A 13,575-nucleotide genomic window follows, 5' to 3' on the forward strand; every position below is an offset into this window, starting at 1 on the left:
TTGACCACCAACGTCCAAGTGGCGGCGACGTCCTTTCTCGGTGTTTCTCCCGTTGGACAATCTACATAGGCTCCGAGACAAGGTGTGGCTTCTCAAGCGCCATTTGTGGAGCGAGGGAGTAGGCAGGTCGTCTTTGCCGATGGGAGATGTTTTTCGACTGGCTGTTGGGACAACGCGCATGGGTAAAAGGACGGGATTTGAATCAATATATATACTTCTGAACGAGTCGCTATGGCTTGTAGGCACTCGTGAGCGCGACGCCGGCCATGGGCGCACATTTGCCGGCAGTAGGGCACTTGTAGACGCCGAGAAACTGGAAGAGGGCGAGGACCTTGTCCCGGCGCAAGGCGTAGTCGTCGTCGTACACAAGTGTGGTCCATGCGTCGTCGGCGTCCGTGGCGACGCCTCGGTGACGCAGCGCTGTCAGCACGAGGCGCCGGTCCTCCGCCGATTGCGCACTGTCGTCGCGTAGAATCTGATTGACGAGCATCTGGTCGAGTACGTCCCGGCTGAAAAGGCAGCGTACGCGCTGACGTACGCGGCGGCGCGGCGGCGCTCGGCGGGCGAGCTGCTTGGTCCAATGAGATGATTGGCAACATGGCCATCTGGGCGATCGCCCTGCACAATGAACGCTGCGCCCAAGTCGACATGCGACGTGATCCGCGTCGTGGCTGGTGCCCGCCGCGCTGGTATGGTCGGATCCCACCACGTGGCGAGCGGTGATGCTGACGGCGAGAGGTAGGAAAGGAAATCCACGGCAAAATGCGAGGGGTCGTCCATGTCGGGTGCGTCCCACGCATTGATACCGAGCGTGCTCAACAAAAGCGCACGGTACATGTTGGACCCGTGGACGCGGAGGTCGTCGGCGCGCTGGCGGTGGTCACTGCCGCCGTTGGCTCGGAGCACGAAGTCGGCGGGCTTGAGAAAGACGGTCTCGAACACACGGTCCCGCCAAGTGCGCATCGCCTTGAGCAAGGGCGCTCGGAGGCGCAGGATGGCTGCCACGACAGCGTCGCTATGTGCCACGGCGTCGTCGTCGGCGGCAACGAGGTCGAGGACCTTTGCGAACGCCTCCATTTTGGCCACGTCGCACATTTTCATGAATTCGGTGACTTCGTACATTGTGATGGCGATCGTCTCGTCGGTTGCACAGCGGTCGGTCAAGTCGCGCAGCGCCGCGACCACGTACTTGCTCCAGCCGTACCGGGCCGCGAATTGCACGAGGCTCCATAAACTCAGAGCGACGTGTCTCGGGAGGTTGCAGCGCGCAGTGAACGCCCACACGACGGCTGTGTGTGTGTTGGGTGGAATCGGCGCCGCCACCAAGCGCGCGTCGAGGCGCTGCATCGCGACAAGGCTGCCGGACCGCTCGAGAATCTCAGGCACGAGCGCAATGGTGTCGAAGGCCGCGCGGTAATCCGGGTGGATCGAGCCCCGCGTGCGGCCCATCCAGTGCTGCGACAGCGTAAAGTTCGTGTACGCACAGAGCTCGGACGGTGGCACATACGGCACCGATGCGGCATCGGCCTCTCGTCCTTGGTCTGCAACGGCAGGCGAGTCGTTCGAGTCGTGCCAGCACGAATGATCGGCCTGGGCATGGTCGCCACTGTGGTCGACTGCGGACGTCGTCGCCTTGCTGTACAGACTGCCCATATTTGGTTGCGGGTGAAAAGGAATACTGGCGGCACAGGCGATGCGAGTGTGCGGGTGACTGGACACTCAGATGCATGTCGTTGATATATTCTGTCCACACAGTTGATACTTTTACCGGTATTTGAGTGGACTTTTCACACGATGTGCTGCGAGATTTGATTGCGCGTGACTTTCTTGGCTGCCCAAATGCATCCACTTGGCGACGCTCGTGGCTGCATGTTGTACGTCATCGAGTTGCATAGTTGATATTCAAAGAGGAATGACACAATCGACATGGAGTTTCACATTGAGCGTTTACGCTATCGCCTGGTAGCGCTGAATGAGTCGTCGGCGGTCGTTGCGGACCTCCAGGTGGCGATTGTAGAACGCAGCCAAAACGTCCGTCACGTCGGTCTGCACCCCGTCCGTCGTTGCAAACCAGTTGTCGTAGATGGCGACATACCTGCCCTCACTGCACGACACTAGACACCCCCACTCCATGAGCTCAGCAATCAGGCGACGACAGCGTACCGGAGACAAGTTGCCCGTGGCCGCGCGGCGGGCTCGCCTCCAAGACCTCTTGTCGGACCACGTCGGAAAAGTCGTGGGTGATGACGCCGTGCGAGTGCTTCATGAAGAAGGGGCCTTTATGTTTTCTACGCGCGTGCACTCTCTGCACGTCGCGGAGTTCGAGGCGTAGGCTGTAGGACACTCCACTCCAATACACAACGTCGTGATCGTCGACGAGGACAAAGGCGTCGGACGGACCGAACGCGACGCGGGAGTTGACCGTCATGACATTTCGAAAGTCCTCCGAGACGTTCTCGCTGGCCCAGCAGTGGGCCCCGGACCCGTCCGGCCTCGTCGCACTTAGGTACCACTCGTCCTTCGGGCCGAGCGCTGCGTGCGTCACGTGCCGGCCTTTTGTAATGCAGTTGTTGATCTGGCGGACCATCGCATACGGCAGATCGCAGTGGAAAGCCTGCGTGATCGTGCCGTCGTCTTGGATTTCGTTGAGCAAAACGAAGTAGTGGTCGCCTTGGAGCAGGGCGACGGGGATCGATCGCCCGGGCGGCTGCTCCGCGAGGCGCGGCGGGCACTGCAGCAGCATGTCCGAGAGACGGAGCTTGCACCAGCCGGTCACGTCATCACGCACGACCCGCGTGTAGGCGAAGGCGTTGAGGTACACGTGCAGCGTTGACGCGAGGAGGTAGTCGGCCGGCAGCGTCGCGACCGCAATGCTCTCGGGCACCGTGCGAATATTGCGGTACACGTGCGTCGGCGACGGCACGCGGAAGAGCAAGCGCCGGGTCGTGCACTCGTAGCGCGTCAAGTGGCGCAGCGGCAGCCACCCGAACGAGTTGTCGAGCCGCAGATACGTTTGGTTGGTCACAGGGTCCGCCACGCGCAAGTCGGTGGCCACGAGCTCGTCGCGACGAAGCATCGTGTGGCGTACGAGGGCCGAGTCGCTGTGGGTCGTTGGTCGCGCGTAGAACGGCGACGGCCGGTCGGCCATGTACACGGCGACCTCGTGTATCGCTGGGACGCGCTCAACCAAGCGGGCGTGCGGCGGCCGCTCCGCCTGCTCGGCGACGTAGCAGTTGCGCAACTCGACGTCGTTGTGGGTCCCGAGCTGCAAGAAGACGTAGCCGGTCGTGTTGCCAAACATGGCGCTGTAGAGCCGCTTGGTCACGACAAAGAGCTCGCCGGCCGGGAGCTCGAGGGCGGTGCCATGCGCGCTCGAGACGCGGTAGTTGAACGATGGCTGAGAGTAGATGGCCAGTGTCACGTTCGCGCGGTAGACGTCGTAGCCGACCTGCGGCAGCGCTTCGGTCCGCGGCAAGTCGACGGGCGCGAGAGCCAGCGCCGGTGGCACGACGACCGCCAGCCGAGAGGGTGATCGCAGCGGGCCTGCCGGCGAGCCTGGCAATACGTTGTGTTTGTTGCGGTACTCGCCAATCGATCGCTTCAGCGCGAGGTTCGGGATGAGCTGGGTCGAACCCAGCGGTAGGTTCGTCGCTGGGCTCGTCACTTGGCCGCCGGGCGCCGTCTCGTGACTGGTGCGGATCCACTCTTCGATGGCCGACCGCTCGTACGAGTGGCCGTCGACGGTCACGACCGGGTCGACCATCACGTCGTGCGTGATCGGGCACACGAACGAGTCGAGGTGGCGGGTCATACTGCTCCGACTGCCTTTTCTTGCAGGCTGTCCACCCACCATATGGTTGGTTTTAAACATTGTTAAGAACACCGTAGGTTGAAATCGTAAACACGTTTTTTGTATGATTGGATCGTGTGTTTCATACAGTGCGTTGGTGCAACTTCTCTGTGACGTGGCAGCCTGCCACGGAGTCTATCGTCGCACCGGCCTCGCGACCACAGCGTTGAGAGGAGCCTGCATGTTCAACATAGAACTTAGCACAAACATCCTGTCTATAGGAACTCCAAAAAAATGACGACGAGTAAAGCAGAGACAACCAACTGCGCAGGACGTTCACCGTCTCAGAGGACATAATTGTGTACCCCTGCACCGACTGTCCAACCACTCCAACGCCACCAGTCTTGCTTGCCACAGGGAGCCACAGTCCACGCAAAAAAGCAAGGTACCATATAAGCGGCTTCGTATTTAAAAAATCTCGATATATAGCAAACACACTAGCTGGTTATGGCGCTCACATAAGCTCCGTAACGCTGGGAGAGTCGGCGGCGGTCGTTGCGGACCGTCATGCAGCCACGTCAAAACGCTGGATGTACGTACTTAAACTGTCGCCACCCTTTCCCCATGGTCGTGTGCATATACTAAACATGCTTTGGCACTCGCAAGAAGTCGACCGGCTATTCAACCAACGCAACGCCACCTGTCTAGCTTGGTAATGCAGGGAGACAAATGCAGAGCCTATCTGCAGGGTACACTACACGCGCATTCGTTTTGTGAAAACTTGACCGAGCAGACACGACGCGCTTGCTCGTTGTGGCGCTTACAGAAGCCTACAGCAATGCTTGGTAACGCTGGATGAGTCGGCGGCGGTCATTGCGGATGTTGACATGGCGATCGTAAAAGTCATACAAAGCGTCGCTCATGTCATCGGACAAACCGTCCGTCGTGTCACACCAATGCTCGTGGATGGCCACGTAGTCACCGGCCCATTTCGAAACTACAGATCACATTTGTGAGGATGATGGACGATTCTTCCATACCTGAAACAAGCGGTCCATAGCCGCGCTCCGGCTTTGCAACGAGAATATCGTTTTCAAACGACGAGTCAATGTTGTCCGTGTCGGCGCCGCCCGAATGCTTGACGAAGAAGCCGTTGTTTTCGTCAAAGCCAAACGTGTGGACCTTGCGCGCGTTGTTCAAAGCGTTTTTCATTTCGACGCTCAAGCCGTACGTAGCCACGCGGCCGTCGTCGTCGGCTACGAGCGCGAAGCTGCCGTGATGGCCAAAGGCGACGCGGCAGTCGATCGACATCGATTCATTAAAGGCATCCGAGACGTTCTTGCTGGCCCAGCAGTGGGCACCGGACCCGTCGGGCTTGGTGCCGCTAATGTACCACTCGTCATTCGGCCCGAGGGCTGCGTGCGTCACGTGCCGGCCTTTCGCAATGCAATTCTTGATCTGGCGCTCCATGCCAAGCGGGAGACGGTCGTACTTGATGTTTTGCACGATCGAGCCGTCGTCTTGGATCTCGTTGAGCACGAGGAGGTAGCTATTGCCTCGAACGATCGCGACTGGAATCGACCGACCGGCGGCTTGCTCGGCCAGGCGCGGCGGACACTGCGGAAGGACGTCCGACTGCTTGAAAGAGCACCAACCGACGGCATCGTCGTACGAGATGCGCGCATACAAGCCGCCGTTGCTTGTGGTGACGTGGCAGATTGTTGCGACGAGAATGTTGGCGGGCAACGTCGCCAGACCGATGCTGTTAGACCACGTGTAGGCGTTGCGGCGCAAGATCATCGGCGTCGACACCTTGATGACGGTGCGGGTCGTGTTTGCAGTGTGTGGCTGCAAGCAACGCAGCGGCAGCCACACGGGGCCGTTCTCAAGGCGGATAAAGACGTGGTACGTCACGGGGTCTTGCACGCGCAGGTCGGACGCGACGAGACGGTTGACTTGCAGCGTGTCGTCTTGCCCAAAGACGCAGCGGTCGCTGCTCGCAGGGCGCCAAAAGATCCGCGAGGCGGTAGTAGCAATGTACGTCTTGAGCTCTGGCGTTATCGTCGCGCGCACCACCCCGGCAGCGTACGGCGCGTGCTCTTGCTGCTCGCAGATGTAGCAATTGCGCAGCGCAGGCTCGTTGGTGGCCGCCAGGAGCAAAAAAATGTGGTTGGACGTTGTGCCGTAGACGCGCTCGGTCACGACGACGAGCTCGCCAGCGGGGACCGTGACGTCATGCCCATTCGGCGTGCGGTGGGAATGGCCAAACGATGGCTGCGAGTAGACTGCGAGCGCCACGTTCGCGCGGTAGACAAAGTAGCCAACCTCTGGCAGCGCCTCGGTCCGCAGCAAAGGCGGAATGACCGCGACCGGAGAGACGATCCGTGTAACGGGCGAAGCTCGGCGAGGCGACGAGCGACCGCTGCGGTACTCTTCGATGGCTCCCCTGAGTGCAAGGTTCCGGATGAGCTAGGTCGAGTGCAGGGGAAGGTTCGTCGCGGGGCTAGTCACTGGGCGGCGGGTCTCGCGCCTGGTGCGGATCCACTCTTGGATGGCCGCGCGCTCATACGAGTGACCGTCGACGGTCACGACCGGGCTGTCCATGACGTCCTGCGTGATCGGACAGATGAAAGAGTCGAGGTGGGGGCGGTCCATTCGACCCGCCACTGGCGGATCATGCTGCTGTCGTCTTGAGGTTCCGATGGCCATCCGTAGCAGGCTCTCAGAGTCTGGCTTAGAGTCTGCCCCATTTTTTACCGTCCGCTGACCAGCGGATCGTTCATGCCACGTGTTGTGTTTTAAACACGAATTTGCTTGTATTTTTCCTCCATCGGAAGTGCCTCTTGTCCTCTTTTACTAGTATGCAGCATTATACTGCCTAAGGGCAACAACTCGCGTCTTCAAGTACCGATTTGCTGTGGACTATCGATGTACAATTGTAAAGCATCCAGATCGCGGTCAAATGGACCTGATTGGTGGGATGACGATCTTGAAACGTCTTTTGGCGCCAACAAAAACTAATTAGACGCGGATTCTGTTCAAAACACCTCGTCGTCCCTCGGAACGTTTGAAAGCAAAAGCGATACAGTCTTTCCGATGCCAAGAATTCATTCGACAAGACACTCAGTTCCACACACACCCTTGACAAAAAGACAGCTATGCCGTATAAAGTTACGATGCCAGCGTCGCATTGGTTCGCATTGACGCCTACGCCAGCTCATGATAGCGCTGGATGAGTCGCCGCCGGTCGTTGCGGACGTCGAGGTGACGGTTGTAAAACTCTCCGAGCGCGTCGACCATGTCCTCGGGCCCATCGTTCGTCGCAAACCAATGCTCGTAGATGACCACGTAGTCGTGGGCCCACTTGGACGCTATCACCATCCATTACAAAGGTATGTCGACGCCATGACATACCTGACACGAGCGCACCGTTGCCACGCTCGGGCGTTGCCGCCAAAACATCGCTTTTGAACCAGTGTGGAATGTTGTCTGCGTGGACACCGCCCGAATGCTTGACGAAGAAGCCGTTGTTCCGATCAAAGCCAAACGTGTGGATTTTGCGCGCGTTGAACAAGGCTTCCTCGAGAGCGTAGCTCAATCCACGTGCCTCGGCCGCGTCGTCGACGTCGTCGACGAGCGCAAATCTGCCGTTGCGTCCAAAGGCGACGCGGCAGTTGATCGACATTTGCTCCAGAAAGGCATCCGAGACGTTCTCGCTGGCCCAGCAGTGGGCACCGGACCCGTCGGGCTTGGTGCCGCTAATGTACCACTCGTCATTCGGGCCGAGCGCTGCGTGCGTCACGTGCCGGCCTTTTGCAATGCAGTTGTTGATCTGGCGCTCCATGTCCGGAGGAAGCCAGTCGTACTCGATGTTTTGCTCGATCGAGCCGTCGTCTTGGACCTCGTTGAGCACGAGGAGGTAGCTATTGCCTCGAACGATCGCGACTGGAATTGACCGGCCGGCGGCTTGCTCGGCCAGGCGCGGCGGACACTGCGGAAGGATGTCCGACTGCCTGAGACAGCACCAACCGACGGCATCGTCGTACGAGATGCGCGCGTACAGGCTGCCGTTGCTTGCGGCGACGTACATCGTTGTTGCGACGAGGTGGTTCACAGGCAGCGTTGCCAGAACAGTGCTGTGCGGCCATGTGTAGATGTTGCGGTACAAGTTCGTCGGCGTTGACACCTTGATGATGGTGCGGGTCGTGTTCGCAGTGTATAGCCGCAAGCAGCGCAGTGGCAGCCACATGGTGCAGTTGTCGAGCCGGATAAAGACGTCGTGCGTCACGGGGTCTCGCACGCGCAGGTCCGATGCCACAAAGTTGTTGGCTTGGAGCAACTCGTTGGGCGTGAAGAGGGAGCTGCGGCTGGTTGTGGGGCGGCAGTAAAACAGCGATACTTCGGTCGCAGCGTACGTTGCACGCTCTGGTGTCGTCGTCGCGCGTACTGCCACGGCAGTGTACGGCGCGTGCTCTTGCTGCTCGCAGATGTAGCGATTGCTCAGCGCAGATTCGTTGGTGGCCGCCAGGAGCAAGAAGACATGGTTGGACGCGGTGCCGTAGACGCGCTTGGTCACGACGACGAGCTCGCCAGCGGGCAGCGTCACGGCGTTGCCATTCGACCGGCTGCGCACGGGAGGGCCAAACGACGGCCGTGAGTAGACTGCGAGCGCCACGTTCGCGCGGTAGACAAAGAAGCCGACCTCTGGCAGCGCCTCCGTCCGCCGCAAAGGCGGAGCGACCGCGACTGCAGAGACGGCCCGTGCAACGGGCGAAGCGCCGCGAGACGACGGCCGCTCGTTGCGGTACTCTTCGATGGACCGCTTGAGCGCGAGGTTCGGGATGAGCTGCAGCGAGCGCAGCGGTAGGTTCGTCGCTGGGCTCGTCACTTGGCCGCCGGGCGCCGTCTCGCGACTGGTGCGGATCCACTCTGCGATGGCCGACCGCTCGTACGAGTGGCCATCCATCGTCACGACCGGGTCAGCCATGACGTCGTGCGTGATCGGGCACACGAACGAGTCGAGGTGGCGGGTCATGCTGCTGTCACTTTGCTCTTTGAGGTCCATCGGCAACAGACTGCTCGTTACACACCATGTGTTGAGTGTGTTTTAAACACCATGTGGCGATGGCCGCAGGTCAAAGGATCCTTGGTGCACGTGCAGCGGCGTACAAGCTCAGTGAGGCCACTCGCTCGCGTCTTCATTTGTGTCTTCTTGTACATATACGTCTCAATGAGAATTATGTCCAAGGCGGTGAGCCCGACGTTTGAAATATGGCGGAATGACGATCTTGGAGATGAGCGAAATCTTGATGCTGCTACAGTATCCATCGATGGAGCGCTTCTATCCACGGTCTGCACGAACCTTGAAGTGGTGTCAACGCCAGAGCAAAACAAGCTCGAACTTGAAGAGTTCACGGCGTATTTAAACACTTGTTTCGAGTCGTTGTCGCTGTCGAAACGAAGACTTTGCCTTTGTAGAGGTCTCTCTCGTTCTCATCCGCTGGCCAGGCCGTGGCGGCGCGGGGGCATATTATCTTGCCCTTCAAATCCGTAACCTTCAATCGTCGCCCGGGGCGCCGGCCACGAATAAGGCCCATATGCCAACGCACTCGATGTCACGCGATGCAAACAAAAAGACAATGCATTGCAAATGCAACGTGTCGGTGGCGCCTACTCGAGTTCTTGGTAGCGCTGAATGAGCCGCCGCCGGTCGTTGCGCATCTTCGTGTGGCGTTGGTAGAACGCTTTGAGTGCATTCGTCACGGACGCTGGCACGTCGTTCGACGTCGTGAACCAATGCTCGTAGATGGCCACGTAGCTGCCCTCCCAGTACGACGCTATTGTTTTTTCATAAGTCACTCTCACACGTAGTACTCTTAACGCGCGTACCAGAGACGAGCGGACCGTACCCGCGCGGCGGCTTGGCCGCCAAAATGTCGTCTTCAAACCAGTGGGCAATGTTGTTGGTGTCGACGCCGTCCGCATGCTTGAGGAAAAAACCGTTGTCTTCGTCAAAGCCAAACGTGTGGATCTTGCGCGCGTTGTCGAAAGCTTCCTCCATATCGTACGGCAAGCCAGACGAGGCCACGCGACCGTCGTCGTCGTCCAGAAGCGCAAAGGCGTCGTAGCGTCCATACGCGACGCGGCAGTTGATCGCCATTTGCTCAAGAAACTCTTCGGAGACGTTCTTGCTGGCCCAGCAGTGGGCACCGGACCCATCGGGCTTGGTGCCACTAAGGTACCACTCGGCGTTGGGGCCAATGGCCGCGTGCGTCACGTGCCGGCCTTTCGCCATGCAGTTGTCGATCTGGCGGTCCATCGAGCTCGGAACGTTGCAGACGAAGCGCTGCGAGGTCGACCCGTCTTCTTGGACTTCGTTGAGCGCAAGCAGATAGTAGTTGCCTTGGAGGATAGCAACAGGGATCGATCGACCGGGCGCGTGCTCGGCCACGCGCGGTGGGCATCGATAGAGGATGTCCGACTGCTCGAGACAGCACCAGCCGATAACATCGTCGTACGAAATGCGCGCGAACAGGGCGCCGTTGTTTCTGGTGACGTGGCAGATTGTCGCGACGAGGTGGTTGGCCGGCAAGGTCGCGAGAACGGTGCTGTGCGGCCACGTGTAGATGTTGCGGTACACGTTCGTCGGCGTTGAGACCTTGATGATGGTGCGGGTCGTAATCGCTCGGCGCGGCCGCAAGCAGCGCAGCGGCAACCACGCGCCGCAGTTCTCGAGCCGGATAAAGACGTCGTGCGTCACGGGGTCTTGCACGCGCAGGTCGGACGCCACGAGTTCGTTGACCGCCAGCATATCACTGCGCGTGAAGAGGCAGCGGTGGCTGGTCGCGGGGCGACAAAAGAACAACGACGCCTCGGTCGCAGCGTACGTCTTGAGCTCCGGTGTCGTCGTCGCACGTACTGCGACGGCCGTGTACGGCGCGTGCTCTTGCTGCTCGCAGATGTAGCGATTGCTAAGATCAGATTCGTTGCTGTCCGCCAGGAGCAAAAAAATGTGGTTGGACGCCGTGCCATAGACGCGCTTGGTCACGACGACGAGCTCGCCAGCGGGCAGCGTCACGGCGTTGCCATTCGACCAGCTGCGCACGGGAGGGCCAAACGACGGCCGTGAGTAGACTGCGAGCGCCACGTTCGCGCGGTAGACAAAGAAGCCGACCTCTGGCAGCGCCTCCGTCCGCCGCAAAGGCGGAGCGACCGCGACCGCAGAGACGGCCCGTGCAACGGGCGAAGCACCGCGAGACGACGACCGCTCGTTGCGGTACTCTTCGATGGACCGCTTGAGCGCGAGGTTCGGGATGAGCTGCAGCGAGCGCAGCGGTAGGTTCGTCGCCGGGCTCGTCACTTGGCCGCCGGGCGCCGTCTCGCGACTGGTGCGGATCCACTCTGCGATGGCCGACCGCTCGTACGAGTGGCCATCGACAGTCACGACCGGGTCGACCATCACGTCCTGCGTGATCGGGCACACGAACGAGTCGAGGTGGCGGGTCATGCTGCTTGTTGTCGCGCGCTTCTAATCTGCAGTCTCCAGAAGTGCCCAGATGGCCACTGTTTCAAACAAGGTCCCTTGGTTTCAAACACCAATCCATCTGTTTTCTGTTTAATACACATTCCGCTCCACGACGTGACTACAATTGTAGCGTGGTGGTTCCAACTTCGTGCACGAACGGAGCAGAAACCCACGTGCGCCAAAGGCAGCGCTGTGTATCGCACCGGCATGCGACCGCATCGTCGAGACAGCGCACCCACGGTGTGCTAATCAACAGTGCGGAAGAGGCGTCGTAGACAATGATTTTAAACGCTGTCCCCAAGATAGTATTTGCACCGAATCCAGTGTACTCGACCAACACCCTTGGACAATAACATATCTACTGTGGTGTCTTCATGTGAGCACGACAGGTAGTTCGCCGCCAACATGACGATCGCAGTGGTTTGGGTCTATTCTAGCGCTTCGCCAGCCTTAAGAACAGCGTGTTAATGCACTTTGACAGCTTTCTCGCAGGCCGTACCAAACCGCCAAGCATGCGACCTTTGATAGTTGACGCTTCCCCAGCTCCGTGCGTCATACCCTACGCCTCTCTATCGTCTTGTGGCGCCGCCGACTCGTGCTTGCACCTGCTGCTGCCACGTTCAAATCGAGCGGTTCCGGATTCGAAAAAGGAGCCAATCACCGGCGTGCATGGTGTGTTCTTATTTTGTCTTACCTTGTAAACGACCGTTGGGGATGCTCCTATTTGTATGTAAAGATAAGAGGTGCATTGAAATCGCATCCAGCAACTCCACAAGCCAATTCATTTTGCGTCGCTGCTGCAACATGTCCAAGAAGGCAAAGGTCGAGCCGCCGACAGCGATTCCGACCGCGCTCCTCTGCTCGGTCGTCGGCTACGTGGAGTCGCAGGAGGACGCGACGGCCTTGCTCGTGGCGCTACCGCCGGCCGAGCTCGGCGCGCCGCTGGCCGCGCTCCGCGAGCTCATGACGACGCCCATGGCCTTTGACGACCAGTGGCCGACGGTGGACATGATCAACATCTCGGAAGAGAACTTGGATCTCGTCATGGCCGCGCTGCCCGCGATCCCAGGTTTGCTTCTGCCACCACGACGCAATGTGCACGAATGCCACCTTCCGGCGCTCCTCGCCGCCTTGCCGTCCAAACTTGAGGCGGTCCGCCTGTATGACAAGGAGTGGTTTGACATGCACGAGTTCAGAGACGTCATCCCCTTGTGCACACGTCTCAAGGACGTCGAACTTGTCATGTCTCATGGCGAAGCGACGTTGCTGCCGCCCAGCGTCCGCTTGCTGGGGCTATACAACGACGCCGACGACTTGCTGCTCGACCCTCTGGCGCAGTGCCTCCAGACAGGGCGCATCACAGACCTTGGCCTCCACGACTTCAACTCGGCAACAAGCGCAGACGCCATTGCGGCGATGCTCGCGGCGGCCACGTCCATCACACGGCTGGATTTGGAAAACTCGGAAGCGGTCGTCGATGCGCTCATTGCCGCGCGCAGACCTCTGCACCACTTGAAGGCGGTGCAGTTCTTTGTGGACACTCAACTCTTGCGCGGCGACATCCGTGACTTCATGGCACTACTCGATGTCTCCAACCTTACGCACCTCAACGCCGGCGGCTTGGACGACTGGAACTGCCTCCTTCCGTGTCTCAGTCAGATGCCGCTCCTCGAAGAGCTGACGCTGCAGTTTGGCGACCTCACGTTGGCACCGGGCGCGCTCATGGCCACTCTGCTGCCGAGCTTGAAGGTGCTGACCGTGCACTGCGTGTCGATGGACGCTGCCAGTTTCGAGACTTTTCTTCTCTGGGCGTCCAACCTGCCCAACTTGGCCAAAGTGCATTGGTTCGACATGGACGCCATTCCGGTCGCGTCGTTGGGCCTCTTCCTGCATGTCATTGGTTTGTGGACGCACCGCCTCTCGGTTGTGTCGCTTCGCTCGTGCGACTTCAGCGGACATCACGTCTACCGGTACGAGACGCTGGGGCTCTTGCTCTCGACGCGACCCGAGACGGCGCCCCCACTTTCACTCGACCTCAAGGCCACTTTTCTCAACCCCGATACCCTCCGCATCACCGACGTCATGGCGCTTCTGGACGCACTGGACGTTCGCCCGGACATCACGCTCGAATTGAGTGCCAATGCGGACGACGAGGCAGCCATTGCGGCCTATGCAGACTCGAAGCACATCAGCATGAAGGTCCTCGAGCGTCCCGGCCGTTCCGATCCTCTCCACTGCCGCTTCGGCGCGCGCTAGATCG

At 59.7% G+C, this 13,575-nt stretch overlaps 6 protein-coding genes across 6 annotated transcripts; 1 reads left to right on the forward strand and 5 right to left on the reverse strand.

Moving 5' to 3' along the window:
- Positions 1-229: 229 nt before the first annotated feature.
- On the reverse strand, positions 230-1,653 carry SPRG_03327 (hypothetical protein; the record flags this gene model as incomplete). Its single annotated transcript, XM_012341904.1, has 2 exons — positions 230-458; positions 503-1,653. The coding sequence occupies 2 exons, from the start codon at positions 1,651-1,653 to the stop codon at positions 230-232; spliced, it is 1,380 nt and encodes a 459-aa protein (XP_012197294.1).
- A 275-nt stretch (positions 1,654-1,928) lies between these two features.
- Positions 1,929-3,811, reverse strand: SPRG_03328 (hypothetical protein; the record flags this gene model as incomplete). The annotated part of the gene is made up of 2 exons (XM_012341905.1): positions 1,929-2,114; positions 2,164-3,811. 2 exons carry the CDS (start codon positions 3,809-3,811, stop codon positions 1,948-1,950), a joined length of 1,815 nt encoding a protein of 604 aa, XP_012197295.1. The 3' UTR covers positions 1,929-1,947.
- Positions 3,812-4,620: 809 nt separating this feature from the next.
- On the reverse strand, positions 4,621-6,394 carry SPRG_03329 (hypothetical protein; the record flags this gene model as incomplete). The annotated part of the gene is made up of 3 exons (XM_012341906.1): positions 4,621-4,787; positions 4,831-6,259; positions 6,302-6,394. The coding sequence occupies 3 exons, from the start codon at positions 6,392-6,394 to the stop codon at positions 4,621-4,623; spliced, it is 1,689 nt and encodes a 562-aa protein (XP_012197296.1).
- Positions 6,395-6,935: 541 nt separating this feature from the next.
- On the reverse strand, positions 6,936-8,825 carry SPRG_03330 (hypothetical protein; the record flags this gene model as incomplete). Its single annotated transcript, XM_012341907.1, has 2 exons — positions 6,936-7,161; positions 7,205-8,825. 2 exons carry the CDS (start codon positions 8,823-8,825, stop codon positions 6,998-7,000), a joined length of 1,785 nt encoding a protein of 594 aa, XP_012197297.1. The 3' UTR covers positions 6,936-6,997.
- A 624-nt stretch (positions 8,826-9,449) lies between these two features.
- On the reverse strand, positions 9,450-11,297 carry SPRG_03331 (hypothetical protein; the record flags this gene model as incomplete). The annotated part of the gene is made up of 2 exons (XM_012341908.1): positions 9,450-9,627; positions 9,680-11,297. The coding sequence occupies 2 exons, from the start codon at positions 11,295-11,297 to the stop codon at positions 9,461-9,463; spliced, it is 1,785 nt and encodes a 594-aa protein (XP_012197298.1). The 3' UTR covers positions 9,450-9,460.
- Positions 11,298-12,119: 822 nt separating this feature from the next.
- On the forward strand, positions 12,120-13,571 carry SPRG_03332 (hypothetical protein; the record flags this gene model as incomplete). Its single annotated transcript, XM_012341909.1, has 1 exon — positions 12,120-13,571. The coding sequence occupies one exon, from the start codon at positions 12,120-12,122 to the stop codon at positions 13,569-13,571; it is 1,452 nt and encodes a 483-aa protein (XP_012197299.1).
- Between the last annotated feature and the right edge of the window lie 4 nt (positions 13,572-13,575).

This window comes from Saprolegnia parasitica (assembly GCF_000151545.1).
Source record: "Saprolegnia parasitica CBS 223.65 unplaced genomic scaffold supercont2.8, whole genome shotgun sequence".
Classification (NCBI taxonomy): Eukaryota; Oomycota; class Saprolegniomycetes; order Saprolegniales; family Saprolegniaceae; genus Saprolegnia; species Saprolegnia parasitica.